Here is a 24,833-nt window from a genome sequence, read left to right as displayed (position 1 = left end):
CGGGTTTGACTATTTGGTATGGGTTGGAGATTATGAATGTGTTGCATTTTATATCATGCGTCTGTATTTCTGTTTTTTATCACACTGAATATCATTAAGTTTAGTTCTCAGTAGTTAATCTAAAGGTCAACATTTTGAGTCACACAACGTAGGAATTGCACTGAGGCTCCTCGAAAATTGGACAATAACTTGAACTCATGCCTTATGTAGTAGCTGAATCTAGACACTTTATACAAAATTGTTAAACAAATATGAGCTATACCGCTTTTAGTTGAGACAAATACATATCACACCATCCAGGTGCCATTAAAGCGTGCACTAGCATCTTAAATGGGCAATATCAATACTACTTTTTATATGCACTGCATTAAAGAAAAAGCTTCACAAAGTACACATTGATATGATGCACCTACGCGTGAAATGCAGGCAAAACTAACAATATATTATCAACTGTCAACATTTGACTTTTTAAGTGCCTAGCTATGTAGATTTCCATTAATTCACCCAACTTATTAACTACATGTTTTACACTGTACTGGTGCCACACATTGCCTACTAATCATGCACTCAAGCCAATAGGTATAACTATATATTCAATTGATAGTTGTTGGCCTATTAGGTGTAGGAATTAACCTCAGACTAAAACTTTTTTACTTAACTTGTCGTGATTTATGAAGAGCATATTGCCCAACAAAAAGCATCAGTGCACCACAGACATTAGGTACAATACAAGTAGATACACCGAAAAAAGCTCTACTTAACCCTATGATTAAAGAAAAACGTTTAATAGCTTTCTAAAGCAGACGGAGAGGTGAAGTTTATTTGAAGGCCCCTTAGAATTAGCAAACACTGCATGGTCGAGCCATACACATACTTAAAGTTCAGGACTTTGATCTTCACTCTTTTGTGCAGACCAGCAGTCTAAATGTCAAATCAAGTAGGAACAAAACCAGATCAACGTCTGAACACAAAAACTGCCAGATACTCTCTAGAGATTACAAATGAACAGGTTCTAGACTACACCCACATAGCTCTTAGACCTCAGCCAATAAAGGACTCAATTAACACTGTCACTTAACCAGTCGCAGAGCCTTGCCCAATACCCAAATACACAACCCCGGTTTTCGAATTTGCACTAAAGATTTGATTTCGACATGTGTATCTTGAACTCTTTAAAGAAACCTTCACCTCCTATGGACATTTTAAGTATCTAAGAAATACTCTCTACCTTGTAGCACTCATTACACAGGATATCAATACATGCACAAAGTTTATTTAAATAACCTACCACAGACCAAAACAAATTATCCAAATATGGACCCATCACTGGCTTTTTAGTGCTGCTAAGACGCTTCAAACCATTGCCACCTTAAAATTATCCATTAGTGTAGATCAGAGGCTTTCGGAGAGGCTTCAGATCGAATTGTGGCATGGACAAAACTCTGTTGAACGGGAAGGCACAGTGTATGTATGAATGGACTAAAAACGAGAGCAGCAGGCCGTTCGCACATGGCTCTATACAGACCACACTTAATTGCTTTGGCTAAATATGTATAAAGTTTCATTTAAGATATTTGCTTGAAAATACTTTAGTATCTGCTTCGACTACACCATCCGTTGTTTCAATTTTTTTTAATGGTGTGGAATACCACAACATAAGGAAAATGCCTCATGCGATGCTGAGCAAGCTCAAAGTGTAAATAATAACTTTGGTGTACTTGGTGCATTTCATGCTAAATTGTAATGGTTTTAATTAACTACACAATAAAGTCACTTAATGTTCTTTTTAATATGAAGGAAAAAGTCCTTAAATCCCAACACCACAGATACTCCTGTGCCTTCATCATAATAGAATTGTCAGCTGCCTTACCTGTCGCACAGTGCCTACTAATCAATCAAGTAATACTGTGAGTTTGGACAACATATGCGGACTTAGTCCACAAATATCCAATCCCTGGCTAGCTCACAGTGCACCCTAATCCTAACAGGGTACAGGATGGTGTCTGCAACCTTAGAACATGACCGCTCTGACGTCCCCAAGGAAATCATGGCAACAGATATACCCTTTCATGGTTACCTTAGGTATGCCCAAAGGGAGACACAAAAAATATGCAAATTGGAATTTCAAACATTTATTGAAGCAACTGGATTCTTGTGTAAAATGCATGAGCTGGAATTATTAGAAACAAAGCATTGTTACCAGCATTACAAGAATGGTGAAGAAGATGAATAAATAAACCATTATAAAGTTGCAGTGATTATATGAATATATATCATAAGCAATGCCACTGATGGAGTGAGTTTCAGAATTATTTTTAATCTGGCTCACGATGTTAATCTCCCATAACTTGACTAATTTTATTAATGAGTTTTTGCATGATGTGTTATTAAATCAACTTAGAGTAAAATTTCCACTCACTATTACACACGGGACTAACGTTATGTGCTTTATGTTGCATTTGCAAGTATGTTTTATAATTCATAACTAATGTTGTTTTGTTTGTCCTATTGTCTTTGTCAAACACTAATGCGGCTGATTAATTAATGGCATGTGCTTATTTTGTAAGTGCTTCTGTCTATGTTGTGTCTGTTTATCTTTTCCAGATATATGAAGAATCTTGCTGGACATGAAGAATGGTAAATTTTATAAAATGCTGCTTTACTTGTGCTTTTGCTAGGTAATATATATTAATGGGTTAACATTAGCAATGGAGGGTGGGTAACAGAACGACTTTCATGATCTGAAATTAATCATTCTTTTGTGTTGGTTTGAATACTAGCCCGAGTGAAAGGTTTGAGGCCTGTGATTTTTTGGAGAACGTTGGTTAGCCTGACAGAGATGAGCCAAGCACAGCCATGTTGGAAAGCTCTTTCAAAAGACATTTCTTTGAATAAACTGAAGTCAAAAACAAAGACAACTGTGCAAAATGTGCTCTGAAAAGTTATTTTCCAAGGCTAAGGAAGTGACAAGCGTCGGATCAGCTGAGCTATGGAGGAAACTGGGAACTGTTTTTAATAAAAATGTTTCAATCTTCGGAAGCCGGTGACGCTTCACGTGAAAGGACAATGGCAAATGACGTTCTCGTGTGTTGAGAAGGTGGCCTCAGGATGGACAGACGACTAGCAACCAATCAGGTTGCTGAAAGACATTAAAATAATTACATTTTAGTTAGAATAGTGAGTTTGAAAGGTATAAAAACTAAGCCCTTTGAGAGGAGCGGGCTGACTGTTCCTGAGGGCGAAGTGCTGTTCGTTTTCCTAGGACACGTAAGAATGTTTTGCTAAGTGTCTTTTCCTTTGCAGGTCAGAAAGCTAACATAGGGATTTAGGTTATGTTTGTTTAAAATCTTTCATGATGCAATCTTGAAATGTCAGACTTTCATGCCTTATTCTAATTTGAAATAAAGCTACTGATTTAATAAAATGATTGCAATTAATAAAATGAGCTAATAAAAGAGTTTTGAAAATCTATGCCTTAATTTTAAAAATAAAAGATTTAAAACGTCAAGCTGGCCTTGATTAATTTAGTCGTTACCATTAGCCGATTCATTGGCCAAAAGTGGCATAATTAAATGTTATGTTTATGTAAATCCGTCATGGTTAAAAGGTTATACTGCAATTGTACATAATGTATATATAAACTTAGATAGTGTGATTAATTAGGCCACATGATTCAGTTGCTCAATTTCCGTCTCAGTTTCTTAGTTTCATGGGCCTTGTGAGTTTTAGATAATGATGAGTATTAGGTAGAGTATAGTGTAGTATCGAGACAGAATTTTTTTATGGGCGCTGGATCAAATCTTCTGGTAGCAGAGTTCGGTTGCTATGGTAACTGGCATGTTACATGTTAATTACATAGGATACATGTCTAAAACATGTCAAGTTTGTACATTTGTTGTATGTAGTCGAAAGGATTTTTCCTGCAGTGTGAAAAATTCCTGGTTATAGCCGGCAAGAGTAGTGTGACGGAGTTACACGGTGCATTTGATCTGTTTCAAAATTGTGGTATAGAATATATCACTAGTGTTGCGGACGTACAACATAAGTTTAGGGACCTTAGATGTGACTGGTTAAATGTATAGTGAGGGTTGTCTATGAAATTGTAACATTAAGTATAGGGACCTGGTGAGCCAGTTTTAAAACTTTCTGTGAAAAGAGTAATAGAACTATTCGAGCTTGAGTGAAGGGTAAGGAAGCGTCTTCTATTCTTACTAGCGTTTGCGGATTTCTATGGTTGGTTAAAGTCCTGCCAAGATTTCGTGTGTGTGATCAGGGTTTTCTGTTTTGAATGTGTGAGTTTGTGAAAATAGCGTCGTCTATTTCATGTAAGAGGAATTCTGAATGACTGTCAAAAACTATCCTTTTCAGAGAAACAGACAAATGGTTTGTTTATTTGTAGTTACTAACTGAAGTTTATTGAAAAGAATTGTTTAAAATGGCGCTGTGAAAAGTTTTTGTGAAGGAGGGGTGAGTTAACGGAGTAACACACAGCGAAGCTGCAGCGGCAGTGTACGTCATTCGGTTTGCGCTGTGATTGGCTAATATACGTCACAGCAAGTGCACTGATTGGTTCACGTGACAGTGACGAGCTAACAGCTGATTGGTCTAATCTGAATTCAGTATTTCTATTGGTTGAGCAAGGTGGTGACGTAGCTTAACCTGATTGGCTTGTTGGTGTCTTTCGCGCACGGATTGGCTAGAGTAGGGGAACTTCAACAAAAACATTACAATCATTTGAGAATAAGCAAATTTGTTTAAAGACATGAGTTATTGGTACGATAAAGAGAAAACTAAGCCTTCATGGTTTCAGAAAATGAAAAATGTATTTACGCCGTACAAGAAAATTGAAACGCGTGGTGGAAAATTACTTCATAAGTATAAAACACCCGCAGCCTATATGGAAGGTGAATATGGTTATCATACTGTAATTTGGTTTGAAAATTGGATGCATTATACAAAAAATGACGGCGTATTAGCCTGGCCGGAGGATGGGTCCTTTAATATGAAAATTTTGAGAAATTTGAGAGAAAAAAATTATGGCTCCTATGCCGAAGCCTACACCTATACAATTTGAAGCTTTAGTTGAATGGGAAGTTGAGATGATGGAACTTGAACGTGAAAGCAAATGTCCAGCACTTAGAAATTAAAAATATATTGTAAATAGAGAAACACATGAGGACAAAGTGAGACGCTGGAGAAAAGCAGACATGTATGATGGTCTGTACCCAGTCAGAATAATGATTACTGAAGAACCAGGTCAAAAGAAAATACAAAAGAAAAATAGACTTGGAGGAATTAGATGATGCAGTTTTAGAAGATATTTATTCTACTAAACGCAAACCGCCACCTTATCAAGCAGATTCACAGTCTACCTCGAGAGTTTCTACAAGAAATTCTCCAAGTGCACCTGCAAGGGAAACTGATGAAGGTTCACCCAGATTTTTAAAATTACCTGAGAGGGTAGGGTCAATAAATAGTTCTAGTACACCCAGAGAAAACAGAATTCCTGATCAGAGAGATGATTTTCTGAGAAACCGAGAAAGATTTGCTGATATGCCGGAAATTTCAAATTATAATAGAGCAAAAGAAGACTTAATTCAACAATTAACAAAAGGGATGGAAGCAGTGACAGTACCAGTAACGATTGGTCCTGTTGTACCTGTTTTTGAGCAGGGAGAGAATAGACATTCAGCTTTGACAGTTCCATTGAATGCAGAAATTCAAAAAGTGGCTGAGAAATTTTATTCTGAACTTTCGGAAATTAATAGGGAAAAATTATGATGCCAAATTTAACTTTTAATCATAGCTTGACAGGTTGTCAGACACCATCTGTAGCAGAATCTGATTCAGCTACTTCAGAAGGAAGTCTAAATAAAATAGATTTAACGCAAAGTGCATTATCTCCAGAAGCTCCTGAATTTAAAAAGCTTGATGTTGCAAAATTAAAAGCTGATTTGGAGGAATTAATTATTGGCACAATTGGTACTGACAGTTTAAGATTGTATCAGGATAATGAACTTCTTTTTATTTGCAAAAGCATTCAGTGGAAAACGAAAAACAGATAAGAACAACTGGAAGAAATGGCTGCTGAATTAGAATTTGATTTAAGCAAACAAACATTTGCAGAAACATTACAGAGTGGATTTTTCTGAAAAAGATATTGATAATCTCAATACATCTGGAAGAATAACCCATGTTAAAGAATTGATAGCTTTTCTCAAAAGATTAGGTGAATTAGGTAAATGGAGAATAAAATGGTCAAAGAATAAAGAACAGGACAAAAGAGTCAGAAGTGAAACAGTTTCTGAATTTCCAATGAGGGAAATAGCAGGTGGAGGTTATGTGCTTGTCCCTTGGTCAAGACAGGATATTTTATTATTTTTAAATGATTTTCCTCGGCTGAGAGAAAAGCCTGTGGAATGGTATCGTAAGGTAGACAGATTCAATAAAGTGTCAAAAGTTCTGTGGATTGATCTGGATGAATTATTTGACATTGTTGTCCCATCAGATCTTTGGACAGAATGTAAAATTTCTGTGAGTTGGCCCAAAGAAGAACCTGCACGAGACACAATTACAGGTGCCCCATCGAAGGATGTTATGGAAATATACAATAAAGTAATTTATTGGCTGAAAGAAAAAATTCCCCCAAAAGAAGTAGATTGGGTTAAAATTGACAGAACAAACCAGGAGCCAAAAGAGTCGGTACATTCATTTTATGAAAGATTACTGTTAGTCTTTAAACAGTACAGTGGCTATGAAATATTGAATGAAAAAGACATGAGCCACTTTATTTACAGATTTTTTTTTGGGCCTGAGACCTGAAATCAGTGAAATGATTAAACATGGAATTGTGGGTTGGCAATCACTTTCAGTTGATGATATCCTAAGAAAAGCAAAATATTGCAGTGACGAGATTGATGCGAAGCAGAAAACCCTTAAGGAAAAGGCTATGTGGGCACAAGTGAAAGTAACTGAGCAACAGCAGATGGCTTTTGATAATAAAAATGTGTATCAGAATCAAGGCAAATTTAAAAATAATTTTAATAACAAAACCTAAATTTAATGTGAATATTGAAGAGCTAAAACAGAAGCTTCCATGTTTTAATTGCGGCAAAATTGGACACTGGAAGCGCGAGTGTAAAAATCCGCCCAGAAATTTTAAAAATACCTCATTGAATTCACAGATGCAGAGTGAGGTAAATCAACAGCAACAGCTACAGCAGCAGTTAAACGAATTAAGTCAGCAGCGACAGCTACAGCGACAGGTAGCCAATCAGCAGAGCCAGATTCCACAAGCACCATTTCCAAATTGTGTAAATACTCAAAGGTATACGCCAGAAACTGGTTTCTGTGGAGGTAATCAGGTAAATCCTTTGTCAAAAACAAATGCGTCAAATGTTTCTCAACAATTCTGGTTGAAAGATAATGAAGTGAATGATTCATCAGATGATTATGCATGACGGTGCCCGAGAGAGGAGGAAGAGTGTGTGCTTGGACCTACTATTGAGGTAGACCAGGCTGGTCCATTTGTTAATGGTAAAGTGAACGATGTTGATGTCACTTTTCTTGTGGACACAGGTGCTACCCGTTCTACTGTTAGATCAGCAGAAATTGAAAACCTTCCTCTCTCTGGTGAGTGCATCCAAGTTGTAGGTGTAGCAAATCAGCAGATTAAGACAAGCTTATCTGAGCCTGTAAAAGTTGAAATTGGGAATTTAAAGATAAACACAGGTTTTTAGTTTGTGACAGTAGTCCTGCAAATTTGTTAGGTCGTGATATTCTTTGTAAAATGAATTGTACAATTTATTGCTCACCGGATGGTATTGAGTTACAAACTTCAGAAGTAGATGGTCTTTACAAATTGACAATGTTGATGGTTGAAGAAGAAAGTAAATTATTTCCTGCTTTTGAGAAAAACAATCTGCCTGAAGAGCTTAAAAAGCCAGTCAATCCAGAAATGTGGGACTTAACTGGAAATTATATGGGTCTCATGAAACATGTGGATCCAGTAAAAATCACTGTAAAACAAGGAATAGATTTCCCGAATGTTCCTCAGTATAAAATGAAAGCTGAAACAATTGAAGGAGTCATTCCAGTTATTGAGAAATTCATAAGTCAAGGTGTTTTGAAAGAGATTGAGAGCAGCCCATGTAATTCGCCGATTATGGGTATTAAAAAGCCAAATGGAACTTACAGAATTGTTCAGGATTTTAAAAAAATTAACCAGATTGTGGTACCATGCTGCCCAATTGTTCCAAATCCTGCAGTAATTCATTATCAGATTCCGCATGATGCAGAATGGTATACGGTCATAGACCTGTGTAATGCATTCTTTACAGTTCCACTGCATCCAGAAAGCCAACAAATTTTTGCATTTAGGTTCCAGAACCGCATTTTAGCATGGTGTCGTATTCCACAGGGGTATTCCGAAAGTCCATCTATTTTTGATCCGTTATTAAAGAAATCTCTGGAAGATCTGATTTTACCTGGAAATTCCACATTGGTCCAATATATTGATGACTTGCTTGTAGCAGCAAAAACACGAGAAAATTGTGTAACAGATACCATTACCCTTTTAAATCGATTGGCAGATGAAGGACATAAAGTGTCACCTGCAAAATTACAGTTTTGCAAGCAAGAGGTAAAATATCTTGGTCACAGAATTGCAAAGGGAATCAGACAAGTGACTATAGAAAGAATTAAAATGATTCGAGCAATACAGCCCCCAACTACACAAAGACAGGTCAGAATGTTTCTGGGAATGGTTGGTTACTGTCGTCAGTGGATTAGTGGATTTTCGGTAATTGCAAAACCACTGCAAAGAGTGACAAAAGCAGACATAAAAGATCCAATTAGATTGACAAAAACTGAATTGGAGACTTTTGAAGAGTTAAAAAGAAGTTTGTGTGAAGCTCCAGCTTTGGGAATGCCAGACTATGAAAAACAATTTGAGTTATACTGCAGTGAAAGGGAAGGTTGTGCACTGTCAGTTTTGATCCAGAGACATGGAAAACTGAGAAAGCCAATTGCTTATTTCTCAGCTGTTTTGGACCCTGTTGCAAAGGCTTTGCCAGGTTGCTTAAAAGCAGTGGCTGCAACAAGTGTAAGTCTTGAGCAGAGTGAAGGAATCATTATGGGATTTCCTGTAAAGGTATATGTACCTCATTCGGTTGAAAGTCTTCTTACCAGAAGCAAAACTCAGCATTTAACAAGTAACAGATTGACAAAATACAAGAAAACAATTCTGGGATCAGATAATGTTTCTATAGCAAGATGTGTGAATTTAAATCCTTCCACATTATTGCCGGATGGTGTTGTTACTGAGGTTAACAATGAAATTGACATTGATCATGAATGCCTGGATGTTGTAGATTATTGTACCAAACCTCGGCAGGATATAAAAGATGTTCCTCTGCCTGAATCTGATTTGGTTTATTTTGTTGACGGTTCCTGTTTAAGAACAGATGAAGGCATTTTGAGAGCAGCATATTCGGTATGCACAGTCTCAGATGTTGTAGAGGGTTCGCCTCTTGATGGAATCAGTTCAGCCCAAATTGCAGAATTGGTTGGTCTAATTCGAGCCTGTGAAAATGCAGAAGGGAAAAAAGTTACCATAGTGACTGATAGTCAGTATGGGTATGGCGTAGTTCATGACTATGGTCAGCTCTGGTCTCAAAGGGGTTATTTAACTTCTGCGGGAACGCCAATCAGAAATGCAAAATTGATCAAAAGATTGATTGATGGCCTTCAATTACCAGAACAAATTGCTGTTGTGAAATGTGCAGCTCATAAAAAAAGGTGAAGACTATATCACCAAAGGAAATGCTTATGCGGATGAAATTGCAAGGTATTGTGCAAAGAATAATTATTCAATCAATCGGGAAAAAGACAAAAGTCACATTTTGAATTCTCTCATGCTAATATCTGTAGCAGAAACATGGCAGGGAGTAAAAGAATTACAAGATGAGGCAGATGAGGAAGAGAAAAATACATGGTTAAAAGCAGAGTGCAGACAGAGAGAGGAAGATGGAGTTTGGATCTACAAAGATGACAGGCCAGTAATGCCAAATTGCATGATTGCTGACATGGCGTGGATGTATCATGGTCCGGGGCATTTAGGAAGGAATTCCATGATTAGGTTGTTCAGAGAGACATGGTTTAGTCCAGAATTCAGAATTATTGCAGAATCACTTTGCCAAAGATGTTTGACCTGCCAACAAATGAATACTAACAGGAAGACTGTTGTGAGTTTGGGAACCATAGGACGGGAGGGTGGTCCTTTTACCAGGTTGCAGATGGATTTCATTGACATGCCACAACATAATAAGCTCAAGTATGTGCTTGTGTTTGTTTGTCTGTTTTCAAGATGGGTGGAAGCTTTCCCAACTCGTCACAATGACTCAGTTACTGTGGCAAAATTACTGTTGAGGGAGATCATACCTAGATATGGTTTTCCGGTGACTATTGAAAGTGATCGTGGAACGCATTTTGAAAACAGATTGTTAAAATTAATTAGTGAAACTTTGGAAATTGAGCAGAAGCTACATTGTGCATACAGACCAGAAGCATCAGGTGTTGTAGAGCAGATAAATGGAACAATCAAAAACAGGATTTCTAAAATGTGCTTAGCTACAGGAGTAAAGTGGACAGACGCTTTACCACTTGTTTTGAAGCATTTGAGAAGCACTCCTGAGAAAAAGACAGGCCTTAGTCCCCATGATATTTTAATGGGTAGAGTTATGAGGCAAGCATTTGTTCCAGTTGGCAAGCTTTTGAGTATAAATGATAGTGCAATTATTGAGTACTGTCAGAATCTTTCTGATACAGTTAATTCTGTGTTTCACCAGGTGGGAACAGATGTGATTACAAAAGAAAAAGAACAAGCTCATGATCTGTTACCCGGAGATTGGGTCAGAACAAAAGTGCATCGAAGGAGAAACTGTTTAGTACCTAGATGGCAGAAAGCAAGACAAGTAATTCTTGTGTCAACTAATGCTGTAAAGTGTAGGGGTTTGAAAAGGTGGGTGCATGCAAGTCATACCATTCGTGTACCACCTCCTGATAATAATTCTGATGAAGAAAGTGATACAACAACTGATTCAGATTCAGAAGGAGATCCTGAAGGTCCAGAGTCTGATGATCAGCAAAACGATCAGACATTGAATGAAAAAGATCTGGAGATTGTGATTCTAGATCAAGAAAATCTGTTAGAAAAAGAATCTCAAGCAGAAAAAGAGGATTCGGAAGCAGAAAATTCTGAGCAAGACAATAATCAAGTCCAGGAGAGTATTGAAAAGCAGGAGAGTAGGTCTGTATACGGGAACAAAAATTCTGAAACTGGGAAGCTAAAGGTGATCCCTGAAGAAGAAGAAGAATTACCAAGTACCAGCTATAAAGATGGTGTTCCTAATGGAGTGAAGCTGCCGAGTAAAGAAGTTCCTAGGTATAGATTTGAAGTCTCAGAAACAGATACAGATGAGAGTGACGAAGGTTCTGAAATAAGAAAATTCAGGAAAAGATCTTGGAAAGCTGAATGTAATGAAACTGTGCCAAAGAAGAAAATCTTGAAGAAAGGAGATATTTGGCCTGAAGAAAATTTGAAATTCAAATTGATAAAGAAGTCAAAAGAACAGGTCAACGAAATTTCAAGTCAGGGAGCTGACTCTGAAAAGAAAAACGAGAAAGGCAGAAAAATTGAAGTAATTAGTGGAAAGGCAAAAAGAGTGATTAAGCCCAATCAAAAGTATAAGTCCCCAGAGTGGACATACATCATAATACCGCCAATTGTTGAAGTTGAAAGTAGCAGTCAGGAGGATTTAGAAGAAGCTAGTGATAATGATTGAAGTTGTTTTCTTTTAGATTAGGGTTTTAGTTCCTGGCATAAGGCTGAAGGAAATGTGTTAGGTGACACAAGGTCGAAGAAATTGTGTTAGCTGGAAAACACGTTCATGTGACGTAAGGTCGAAGAAAAGCTGTTGTAGGGTTTTAAAATATATTTTTTTTTAATTTTAAAGGGGAGATATAGTTTACTTACATTATTCATAAATTTTTAAAATTTTGTTTTTGAAAAATGCCTAGTTCTGATATTTCTAGGTGTTCCATTTTAAGAAGGTGTAAAATGTCTTCAATTTGTGTGGTTCTTTTAATACTGGTTTGGTTAATTGTAGCTGTAGTTTACCCTTTTGGTATAGATAAGCAGAAATTTAAGGCCAATATGACAAGTAAGGCAGAGACTAAACAAGAAAAGCATGCTGGTAAGCCTAACAGAGTTATAGAGCATAATCCAGAGATCCATCAAGATAGATCTGTTGGAGATTTTTCTAGCAATTAATTTTCTAGGCTTTTTTCTGAATATGTTAAAGTGATGAATGTAAAGGACTGCTATGTCTGTGTGAAGCTTCCTGCTTCTGTCTCAGAGGGGGTTACTTATAACATGTTACCCCTCACATATGGCATCACTTGCAGTGCGATTGCTAGTTTGTTTTATCAAACAGGTCGTCTAGAGTACTATTACTCAGACTTTGATGAGGTTTTTGCAAACCTCAAAGTTGTAAATAGCTTAAACAAAGTTAAGCCTGCGAAGCAGATGAGGGAATTCTTTTTGGTAACCAATGAACTTAATTATGAATATGCTTATAGAAATAATTTAACATGCAAGATGAGAGCAGAAGAAAAGACTTTCCTGAATATGGTTGAGGGGAGAAGGGCAATTTACAAAAGAAATGAGGTGCTTAAACATGCTAAGTCCAAATTCTGGCAAATGGAGGATCCCAAGGTTAATGGTGTTAATACAAATGCAGCAATTCACATTGATGAACCAGTTTGTGGTAAATTTTGTATTAGAAGAGATAACACACTTATGATAACTTCCTTGTTGGTGCTAGTCAATGTGAAGATACCTATCGTATCAAAGGGGGATGGGGATTTAAAGGTGGGAAAGATCCTATTTTTCCTGGAATTTATTTTATCTGCGGTAACAAAGCATATTTAACCTCCCTGACCATTGGTATGGGACGTGCTACCTTGGATTCGTTTTTCCAAAGATTTTTCATGTTGACAGAAATGAGAAAGGTACCTTTGAATTCGGAGAACACCTGAACAGGTTTAAGAGGGAAAGTTTTAGAGAAGTCATGGGAGACATTTTTGGTGCGATTATTCCCATGGTTGGAATAACGATTAATTCAGTCAAGATAAGAAAGGTTTCCACAATTGTAGACAGGTTGTCAACGGATACTGCCAGTGGTTTCCAGTTAGTTAATACAGAACTTGTTGCTACTAGAAGCATGGTTATGCAGAATCGTCTTGCATTAGACATTCTGCTTGCAAAAGAGGGAGGAGTCTGTGGGGTCCTGCATGTCCAGCATTGTTGTACTTATATTCCTGACAAGAGTCGGAATATTGAGACCCTTATTAAAAATATCACAGAATTTCATGCTGAAATAGAACCCCTGGAAAAGGACATTTTTACTGAACGTTTAGGCAAAAGAATATAGGCAATTAAAGAATGGTTTTCAGAAATTGGCAGCTCAATCATTGGCAAAGTGCTCTGTCCAGTAATTGTCATTATTATGGTGATACTTTTGTTGAAAATTAGTTGCATGATCCACAAGAGAAAGAAGCATCAGAGGGAAAAGAGGAGGATTTATAAACTTAGAAAAGAACAAGAGAAGGAATATGAATTAGAAGAAAGGCGGAGTGATCAATATGGAGAGAGTGAACAAACTGCTGAAACGGGTTTAGGGAAACTAATACTGAAGGAGCTCAAGATGTGATGTCTCTAAATTGAGTTCAAAATTTTCTACATTTGGGTGTTTGGTGATTTTGAAATCACCAGATGAGGGAGTTGATGGAGCGAGTTTCAGAATTAATTTTAATCTGGCTCGTGATGTTAATCTCCCATAACTTGACTAATTTTATTAATGAGTTTTTGCATGATTTGTGTTATTAAATCAACTTAGAGTAAAATTTCCACTCACTATTACACACAGGACTAACGTTATGTGCTTTATGTTGCATTTGCAAGTATGTTTTATAATTCATAACTAATGTTGTTTTGTTTGTCCTATTGACTTTGTCAAACACTAATGCGGCTGATTAATTAATGGCATGTGCTTATTTTGTAAGTGCTTCTGTCTATGTTGTGTCTGTTTATCTTTTCCAGATATAAGAAGAATCTTGCTGGACATTATGAAGAATTGTAAATTTTATAAAATGCTGCTTTACTTGTGCTTTTGCTAGGTAATATATATTTATGGGTTAACATTAGCAATGCAGGGTGGGTAACAGAACGACTTTCATGATCTGAAATTAATCATTCTTTTGTGTTTGTTTGAATACTAGCCCGAGTGAAAGGTTTGAGGCCTGTGATTTTTTGGAGAACGTTGGCTAGCCTGACAGAGATGAGCCAAGCACAGCCATGTTGGAAAGCTCTTTCAAAAGACATTTCTTTGAATAAAGTGAAGTCAAAAACAAAGACAACTGTGCAAAATGTGCTCTGAAAAGTTATTTTCCAAGGCTAAGGAAGTGACAAGCGGCGGATCAGCCGAGCTATGGAGGAAACTGAGAACTGTTTTTAATAAAATGTTTCAATCTTCGGAAGCCGGTGCCGCTTCACGTGAACGGACAATGGCAAATGACGTTCTCGTGTGTTGAGAAGGTGGCCTCAGGATGGTCAGACGACTAGCAACCAATCAGGTTGCTGAAAGACATTAAAATAATTAAATTTTAGTTAGAATAGTGAGTTTGAAATGTATAAAAACTAAGTCCTTTGAGAGGAGTGTTCCGGAGGGCGAAGTGCTGTCCGTTTTCCTAGGACACGTAAGAATGTTTTGCTACGTGTCTTTTCCTTTGCAAATCAGAAAGCTAACATAGGGATTTAGGTTATGTTTGTCTAAAATCTTTCATGATGCAATCTTGAAATGTCAGACTTTCGTGCCTTATTCTAATTTGAAATAAAGCTACTGATTTAATAAAATGATTGCAATTAATAAAATGAGCTAATAAAAGAGTTTTGAAAACCTATGCCTTAATTTTAAAAATAAAAGACTTAAAACGTCAAGCTGGTCTTGATTAATTTAGTCGTTACCATTAGCTGATTCATTGGCCAAAAGTGGCATAATTAAATGTTATGTTTATGTAAATCCGTCATGGTTAAAAGGTTATACTGCAGTTGTACATAATGTATATATAAATTTAGATCTGATTAATTAGGCCACATGATTCAATTGCTCAATTTCTGTCTCAGTTTCATGGGCCTTGTGAGTTTTAGATGATGGTGAGTATTAGGTAGAGTATAGTGTAGTATCGAGACAGAATTTTTATATGGGCGCTGGATCACCACGAATTATGTGGCAGGAGAGAGCCAAATTATTATTATGCGGCAACAATAGGCAAATTATGCAGCACATTTCTTGATAGTAATACTTCATTTTTTTGTACATTTTACACTTGTTAACACGTCTGGGCAATTGACACACTTCAGTACCAGTTAAATACTTAAATATAGCAATAAGCAACAGAAAAGTGATCAGTCAACCTTTGTGAAAGGCCTTCCAAAACGCTCCAACACAAACTGCTGCGTTTTTAGTAACATTTGAACCGTTTGACAATTTGTTTTTGTTCAAATACGCAGATTGTGCAGCAGATGATGGATTATGTGGCAAATCTATAACTACTCGAAAAAAGTCGCTGCCGAGCAATCAAATAATTCTTATGGCCCTGATCATAAGGGAAACTCTACTCTAGACAGCGTAATAAGAAGAGCATTCTGCCAGATCTCTTGGAGAAGCTTGACTTCCCATGTATCTGTATGTGTGATGTATCCAGAAGTCAGTCTGGTATAGAACAGGCCACCTTATTTTCAGGACAGTGATGGAAGTCAGCAGGGCTAGCATTCAGTCATAGGCGTTGTCCCAGATAATCCATGGAAGAGCACCTCTGACGACCCAAAGCTCAGAAGCAGTTTTTATAATAAAACTGGCTTTGTTCACACTGCGTTTGAGGTACTGTGTTAAGTCATTGTTTGTATTTCCGATTCAGAGGAGTCTCCTAACGGACAACAACATATAAGGGCAGCATGCTCAATGTACTTTATCCTTGATTATAATGTACAGTGTTGTGAAAAAATGCTTATGAAGAAACGTGTGTTGCAAGCAGAACTTTTTTTGAGTATGTTATCATGTATGTGTAAAGTGTTTTAAAAGTCACTGTCGAAAAAGATGTCAAGATTAAACATTTAAAATGAAAGATTTTATCCACGGGCCCTGTTGAAACCCACAACATACCTACATCTACTACCAACAGGTAGATATTAATCAAAAGGGTGTCAACATCTGCAGGCATCAGTCAAACGGTGCATCATTCTTGAAAACTGCACCTTTCCAACAAAACTGGGCCCATTCACTTAGAGAATAGAAATATCAACCGTGGTGTACTTCAGGGCTCAGCCCTGTTACCAATGTTATCAGTTTTTGGCACACCCATGCAGACATCTTAGACTCGCACGAGTCCGGCAAACTCACGTGAGCCGACAAACAACTTCATGTTAAGTGTAAAGACGAGTTCAGCAACCTTCACAAATTGCCTTACTGCCTTTCACAGGTTGGTAACTGGAAACAGGAAAATGGCTCTGTATAAATGGTGAAAAGTAACTCCTAAGCAATCCCCATCAATCCTGTCCCATTAGCTTGACCAGATGAACCAGCAGTTCCCCAAACACAGTGCATAAGGTACAAAGCCCATGTAGACTGCTGCTTCAGTTTGGGAATTCATATTCGGCTAACCATTCCAAATCACTCACCCCTATGTTTTTTACCTTTGTTAGCTAAGCAGAATGTTAGACGAAAGGAATCAAGGACAGACTTTTCCAGAACACCTGGAGGTCCAAATAGTCAATTCACTCGGAGCTCCATTTTTGCCCCTGGGTGTTAAACGATTTCACTACTAATGTATAAATAGAGTAAACTATTGCCAACTATACTGAGCCATCGTGTATGTATCTCCTGACCAGTGTGCCATGCCAATAAGCCACAGACTATGGCCATCAAGGAAGTCTAAAACTGTGAGTTAAGCATTGGTCAACACCACCTTGAATAGCATCGAAAAAGATGTGGTAGGAATAAAAAAAATAAAAAGATGTGGCAGGAATAAAAAAAAAAAATCCCTGCTGACAAACAAAAGTGCGTACTTATGTGATGAAAGCATGACAGCACATTCAGTTCTATTGATAACTGCCCTTTTCAATCCAAAATCAAGTGTGAGAAGTTACATTTCTGCTTGGTAAGGATGGGGAAAAACACCACATTCAGAATGTTAAAAAGAGTGTGGTTTGGATCTTGAAACTTATAAGTCTGTCAAAACCTACTGGTTAAAAATGCAATTAAGAAATGTGAACAGCAGAACTGCCTACCCTAGACCCCAAATTGTGTGTGCTTGAGAAATACTTGCCGGAGGCTGTGGTCAGGGAAGCACACGTTTTAGTCAAAGGAAACGTGCTAATGAAATGCCTTCCAAAAAGGTGAGCATGTGACTCATGGCAGTCCATCCATGGTTTGGGGTCTGAAGCAGATAACATACGTAGTTAGTTGGTTTGGAACCACCACCAGTGTAATCCTCACATTAAAACACTACACCAATATGAGTTTACGTCTAAATTGATCAACACAGAGAAGAGATGACAGTGACATATGTGCATAACTTAATTTGTTCGATATTGGTGAAGTACGTTAAGTCAGTCAGGTAATGTTAGGATTTAACTAATAGAAATTGTAAGGAGAGGGAACATTGATTTTCTTGTTTATTTTACACACTCTCTTCAAGGTAAAAACTCATGATAACCTACACGTAGAATCATTTTGGTATGTTTTGTGCCTATAAAACGCATACTACGGAAGAGCTGAGGGTACGCCATGTAGGTCATGTTATGGATGACACGGGCCGTCATAAAAACCTCCCCGACGTACCTTTTGGGGGGTTGTGGTAATGATGGGAAATGTAGGTGCGAGTGTCAACTTTGTTTCTGTTTATAGGACACGTAATGTGTTTAAATCATGATTTGTAGGGCATTGCCAGTTAGGTGGCGAAAGGATGCTATTCACGTAAGAACTGGTTGTCTCCGTGGGTGGTATGCCTTGCAGGACTCAATGTAAACACGTATTTCTTCATTGTCTCAGAAAGCCAATGTATTGATGGAGGATAGAAACTATACAGCAGGTTGGAATAGGATTTTATACAAGGGGCTGGAGGTTAGATGGGTAGTAATGCTGTGGTTCACATAATCTCCACATTGGAGAATCCTGCAGTACATTCCTGGCAAGCATGCCAATCACAAACACCTGGAGCCTTAAGCATCCCTTGCCACAGTGCTAAAACACAACCTAGGCCTCGGACCGCGGTGTTGAGTGACTACAATGGCCGAATAGAAGCGCCACGATCCAGGACTAGTAATTGGGGTGAGGCCCGGCCACTTGGGCTCGGCTAGCCGTACCTGCACGGGCTCCTGCAGCACTGTCATCCTCTCCGCCGTGCCTCCCTGGCAGCAGCTCGGAGGTCTCGGTGACGGTCAGGACTTCAGGCTGCGCTGGCGGCCTCCGGCAGCCCAGGCTCATTTAAACTCACAGCGACCGTTACCGGGGAGAGCCGAGGGAAGCCGAGCCACCTCGGGAAAGTGAAGCGAGCCGGAAGCCTAGAAACGAGAGTTGCCGAATCTGCTCGGCAAAGCAGCATAAGGCGGAAATGAGGTGACGAAAGTGTTGGACGCACCGGATGTAAATGTAGAGCCTGGATTGTTTTAGTTCAGAGAAACTTTATTAGCATTTCTTTCGCAAGAACAACGGTATTGTCAATAAAAGGGCTCCTCTCAGCTTACCCTAAGTTTGAATCTGACGTTTTATTATTTATGCGTTTTTATAGAGCGCCTGCTTTACCCGAAGGTGTAAAAGCGCTTTACAATAGAATCAGTTACATTACAGAAGGACTTCAGAGCAGAGCCGCAACTAGAGCCACATTTAGGGGGGAGGGGAGGGGGTGGGGGTAATTCTTCCAGCGATAGTGCGAGTTTATTTATTTATTAATGCGTTTTTATATCGCGCGGACTTTACCCGAAGGGGTCAGAGCGCTTAACAATAGGAACAGAACTGATACATGAGAACATTACAATGAACAATTACAAAAGCAAATGCTAAGTTACATCAGGCAAAAGTGACAATCGTGAGCAAACAAATACAAGAGGTAGCAAACAGTGCATTACAGGAGGAAAAAGTGACATGTGTGCAGGTTACAAAAGCGTAGAGGTAAAATACTGCAATACATGGCAGACACTCCAACACAAGAACAAACGTTACGTAGGCAATGGTGGCACTTGTGCAAGTATGGAAAGCAAACAAAATGTAAGAGGTAGCAAACAGTGTGTTACAAGAGAAAAGTGAAGTGTGCATGTTACAAAAGAGTACCAAACACAGGTAAAAGGGTAATACTGCAATAAATGGCAAACTCTCAAACCACAAGAACACACTGGGAAGGCACTTTCATAGTCATGGAGAATAGAAATTTTCTATAATAAAAGGTATTCCTTCAGATAATAGAGAGGGCATGAATTATATTTGGAAATGTATTTGAAGGAGGAGAACTTTGAGGTCAGTTTTGAAGCCCGATGTAATGATAGGATTTATAAGTTAATTGTAAGAAGACGAGGTGTAGAGAGGGTAGAACTCTTTATTAAGTTAGATGGTAAGTTTCCAGATAAGAACCCCACCAGGAGCAACCACTTGCTGCTCAGCCCGTTCACAACTGATCCTCACGCTCAGACACTCAAACACTGCATTCTAACCACTCACCAACATTCCACTCATTCCACTCTGGCTGAGCAGCAAGTCCTACTATGTTTGGACCACTACATCACCTTCCCCTTTTAAACAGAACAAAAGAATGATGCTATTACAATAATAAAATGAATCAATCAAGGGGGGAAAAAAAATTGTTAACATTGCATAAGAAGGAAAAAGACCAGTAATAATTCATAAAAGAAAATACATAACAAGTCTGAAAATTGTTAACATTGCGTCTGAAAGAAAAAACCAAAAAAAACAAGTAATAATTCATGAAAGAAAATGCAAAGCAATTCTGATCCCAATTAACAGAGCAAATGAAGAAGGGCAGAGAAAGCGATTCATAATAAAATAAGGAAAGACTGTAATATATAAATTAAAACAGGTGAAGATTGCACCCTGTTGGACTTTAAAATAAGTCCAACGTTTCAGAAACAGATTGAAGATTCTACACACCGTGAATAAAAATCCAGTAACATAAATAGCAAGAAGTAGAAATCTAACATGAGATATCTGCACATCCCAGTGCATATCACAAAGCCCGAAAGCTTATAACTGTCCAAGCAAATGTGAACATCGTCAAACCATGAATAAAACAACCCCTACAACTAAACAACCATACACAGCAATAGATGAGAAAACCACTTGATGGTGGAAGACCCATAGCTGAAGCCAATTTCAGCTATAACCTGAAAAAGTAAGAGAATTGAGTGTATAGAGCTCCAAAATATGAAGGTTGCAGTGCCCCATGCACATTACACTAAAGGTGGGCTACGAGCCCATTAAAACTACAGATGGGTACACAGCCCATTGTGCATCTCTTAAAACAAATATGGGCATACTGTCCAAAATGATGGGTACTCAGCCCATTGCGCATTTCTAAGAACAAAAATGGGTAAACTGCCCCCAAGAAGATGAGTACTTAACCCATTGCGCATTTCTAAAAACAAAAAGGGTAAACTGCCCCCAAGAAGATGGGTACTTAGCCCATTACACATTTCTAAAAACAAAAATGGGTAAACTGCCCCCAAGAAGATGGGTACTTAGCCCATTGCACATTTCTAAAACAAATGTGGGCACACAGCCTGATGTGCAATCAAACTAGTATACATTACAAATTGCACATGACCAACTAAAGTATATGAAACCGGCCCATTGAGCATTAAATGTGCTACAAACCATTAAGCATTCCTCAAAAAGTATGGATACACATGCCTCTTAACTAATTAAAATATGGTCACTGCGCCAAATCCAATACAACGCAATTCATTGTGAAACTCAACTTCGAGCAAACCACCATCCATATAGCTAAACAAGGAAAGACTAAGATGTTAAAGCTAGGCACAAAAGAAACCAAGAAGGGTAGAATCAGTGTATATCATTATCAGTGTGTATCCTATCATTACATCTGCCGACGATTCGGAAGAACCTGTCGGTGCTGCTACCTTAATGGATGGTTGAACGGAAAATGTAATTGCTTAAAGTAAAGCTCCTTTCAAGAAACGTTAATCGACTTTAAGATCCTGACACAGAGACCCCACCAGTGACCTTCATCTGTCGCCCGCCGTTTCAGGAATCAAGTTTCAGTCTGTATGCGGACCTGCACTGTCAGTTGCAGTGGCCTTCTCTTTAAACCTCGATCGGTAGGAGAGCTACGAGGAGAATCAGCTGATATAGTTATCTGAGGCTCTAAGGAGAGTTCGACTGCAATGTAAACTGGCAGGCTTGTGAGCGATCGCATCGTTTGACAACTGGAAGACTCAAGTGACTCAAGACTCAAGTAAGCTGAGTTGATCAGGCAGGCTTGTGAGCGATCGCATTGTTTTGAAAACTGAAAGACTCAAGCAAATGAAAGTCTCAAGTAATAATTTGCTGATCGGGAGTGAATAAAGGGTTAGTTGCTGCTATCTACTGGATTCAAATGGAACTTTTATTGACCGGAAGTGGATCCTGAGTACAAGTACGTTTAATACAATCGAGGAGGATAGCTACGTGATTTTGGTGGCTGTGGATTTTCACCTACGTGAGCAGTTTGTTTATGTTTTATTTATTGACATCGCTGTGAAGCTTTTTGAGGCAGTTGATCCCCTGTTTGAATTCAGCGCGAGCCATGCTCAGAGTGCTCACGCGGTTATGCTTAGGGTGCTCGAGCGTCCACGAGGCGTCTTTGTTTCCATGGTGACCAGAACTGCTCCTGGACGCTCCTGGGTGCGGACACACGGTGAACCACCCGGGACTGCGTCAAAAAGCGTGCTTCCATCTCGGCTGTTCCAGGATTCTCTTCAGACGGCTGTTAGAAACGCCAGTGGATATTTTACTGTGATCTCTTCTTTAAGGTATGCGGTTCCGTGTAGTGGAAGGCAGCCGGCAGTGCATCTCTCAGCTCTTAATTTGATGGATCTTCACTCCGCCTGCAGTGGATTCGGGTGAGACATCGCTCACCAGGAAGGCCGGACTAGATTCTGGAACTATTTTATCTTTTATTTTATTTTTCGGTGTTGTTCTATGTTTCATTTTGACTCATATGGCATTACTGTATCTGTACTTCTAATTTAAGTTAATTTAAGTTACAGTACATGACTGCTTTTGGTGAATTTTTGCAGTTTTTATCTTTTTAATTCATTGAGTCAATATGATACATGTTATTACATACTTAACTGGTGAAATTGCTCATGTTGCAACCACATAGCGAAATCTTTATTTATTTGTTGAGGTTCCCGATGGAGTTCTGGACTTTTTGGTTCCGTCCAGAGGTGTCAGGGAACAACACCCAAAGACCCCGGAGTTCCACCTGTCTTGGTGCGCAAATGAACAGAAACACGGGCTTCTCGATGGTGGCGTCAAAGACCAAAGGTTTATTACTGCAGGGACACAGAAGTCACAGAAACTAAGCATGGGCAGTAACCAGGAGCCTGTTCGATTTGTACATTGAGGGTTGCTCCTTATATACTAAAAATTGTGCTCCAGGCAAATATTTCACATGTTAGTACATTCCCAAACCTTTGTGTCTTAAACAATAAATATTTGGCGTTACACAGGAACTGTCGATAATATCTGATGCCAAACATCACGAAGAGGGGTTCCCACTAGTCCATCACAATCCCTTGTCAATATTGCATTCAAGAGCCGGACCGCCTCATCGTAAAGTTCGTTACCTCCCCCTAATAAAGGCCCAGAAGGAAAAGAGCAGAGCCAGGTGCAGAAGATAGGAAAGCGGGATAAGAGATGTTTGTGGGTTGTAAATGGGCAAGGCTACCGGCTTCGGCCGCCTAATCATGATCGGGACAATGGACACGAGAACCAGTTCAGGTGGGCTAGCCTCGGGCAGAGGAGGCAGCCTTTGTCGAGTCATGCAGCTACAGCGTGATCTGGTTTAAGGTGCACGTGTCATGAAAGAGGTGAATCTCCGGCTAAGGCTACGTGTCCTTAATCGAAATGAAGTGATCAGAGGTTATTGCATATGTGAGGGCAAGAAACACAAAATGGCGGACATGATCTAAGATGGATGCCGTGGGTAGATCAGAAATGTGTTCATAACAGGAGTGCTCTTGCTCGTATCGTAGCGAAAACACCAGGATATGCTAAATGGATCATTTGCGGTTCGCTGATACTAATATTATGTATTTCCGACAATATTGAAAACACGGGTTCAAATCGTCACGGAACCTCAGACCCTCCTTTTGCCCTTACATAGGCAATTACTCAGTCTATATCAGAGTCTAGTTCTATACTCATCAGGTCAGTGACATGTTGTTGTATCATCATCCTTTCTCGTGCCTTTTCTCCAATTGCAGGTGGTTTCCTAAAACAGGTTGCAGCACAAAGACTACACAGAGCGGGACCACACTGGATAATCAGGCAACATGAGAATAGGAATACTAAGATGACACCGATGATCATTAGAACCTTCCACCCCCATGCTGAGATCAGAGTCCAAAACCACTCCATAAAGGACCAGTTCCCCTTGTCTACATGTATAGAGTCGGAAATCTTGTGTCTTAGAGATCGCCTCATAGACTGTTGGAGCATTATTAGGAATAAAGACACAGCAGCTCGATTGGATCATTCTGCATACCCCACCTCGATCTGCAAGTATAACATCCAGAACCATACGGTTCTGCAACGTCATGAGTCTATCCGCCTGAAGCTCAGCTGTCAAATTACTAAGGGCACCAGCAGTTTCAGTAATAGTAGATTCAACTACCCGTGTTAGCTGACGTATGTTTCTACTATTGGCCATAGGCCCCCAGAACGGAAGGAAGCCTTTGAAGAAGTCTCCAGCTTCCTGACCAGCAGTATCTTCCTTGCTGAAGACACCTCTCGCTATTCTGGTTCTGTGGTAATCAGATGAAGCAGTATATGTTGGAGGCAACAATCGAGCAATATAGCATGAACCTGAAAAGTCAGTAGGTAACCATGTATATGCCCGGTCTCGACAAATGAAGTAAGTACCCCTAGCAGTGAGGAAGGCAGGGGAAGAGTTAGCCGGAAACACATAAGTCTCAACGCACTCACTCCTCCCTAGCTGAGCTCTCGGATTTCTCCCATTCCCTTGCAAACAGACCTGACCTCGGTGTGGTACGACCCAGATTGGAGTTGAGCTTTTACGCTTGCTTTCTCCTAAACTAAGGCGATACTCTGAAGTATTCCAACTTAAATACACTCGCAGTTCGTCTCTAGGGTATGATGGAGTATTATTGACATCCTTGATCATGTCAATAATTCCCTGGACTAAAGCTTTGTTGGCAGAGTTATACCTAGTGGAACATGGTGGACGTGGAGGATAGGTTTCAAGGGCATAAGCAAAGATGGTTTGAAGGGCCTGAAATGATCCATTATAGCTGAAAGGCAAAACCAGATAGGGAATACCTTTATCCATAGTGTGGGGTATCAAGCCACACACCCAGCAGTCTGTAGTGTTAACCACTAGTTGGTGTTGGTGCAAGAGCTGTACAAAAGTGTTGTTAATGAACTCTGAGCGTCGGGCTTGCTCATGTTCAGGAAACGAAT

General features: G+C 39.0%; 1 protein-coding gene across 1 annotated transcript in view; it reads right to left on the bottom strand.

Annotated features, from left to right (window-relative positions):
- LOC147716928 (cell division cycle protein 27 homolog) overlaps window positions 1-18,740 on the bottom strand; it is a 380,802-nt gene extending 362,062 nt beyond the window's left edge. The window contains exon 1 of the mRNA XM_086923797.1: window positions 18,485-18,740. Within this exon, the coding sequence (XP_086779923.1) occupies window positions 18,485-18,511 (27 nt within the window). The 5' untranslated portion in view covers window positions 18,512-18,740. The remainder of the gene's footprint in view (window positions 1-18,484) is intronic.
- Between the last annotated feature and the right edge of the window lie 6,093 nt (window positions 18,741-24,833).

The sequence above is a fragment of the Lissotriton vulgaris genome, chromosome 5 (genome assembly GCF_964263255.1).
Source record: "Lissotriton vulgaris chromosome 5, aLisVul1.2, whole genome shotgun sequence".
In the NCBI taxonomy this organism is placed as follows: domain Eukaryota; kingdom Metazoa; phylum Chordata; class Amphibia; order Caudata; family Salamandridae; genus Lissotriton; species Lissotriton vulgaris.
The sequence above is the reverse complement of the archived record's forward strand: the minus strand, read 5'-3'. Positions and strand labels throughout refer to the sequence as shown.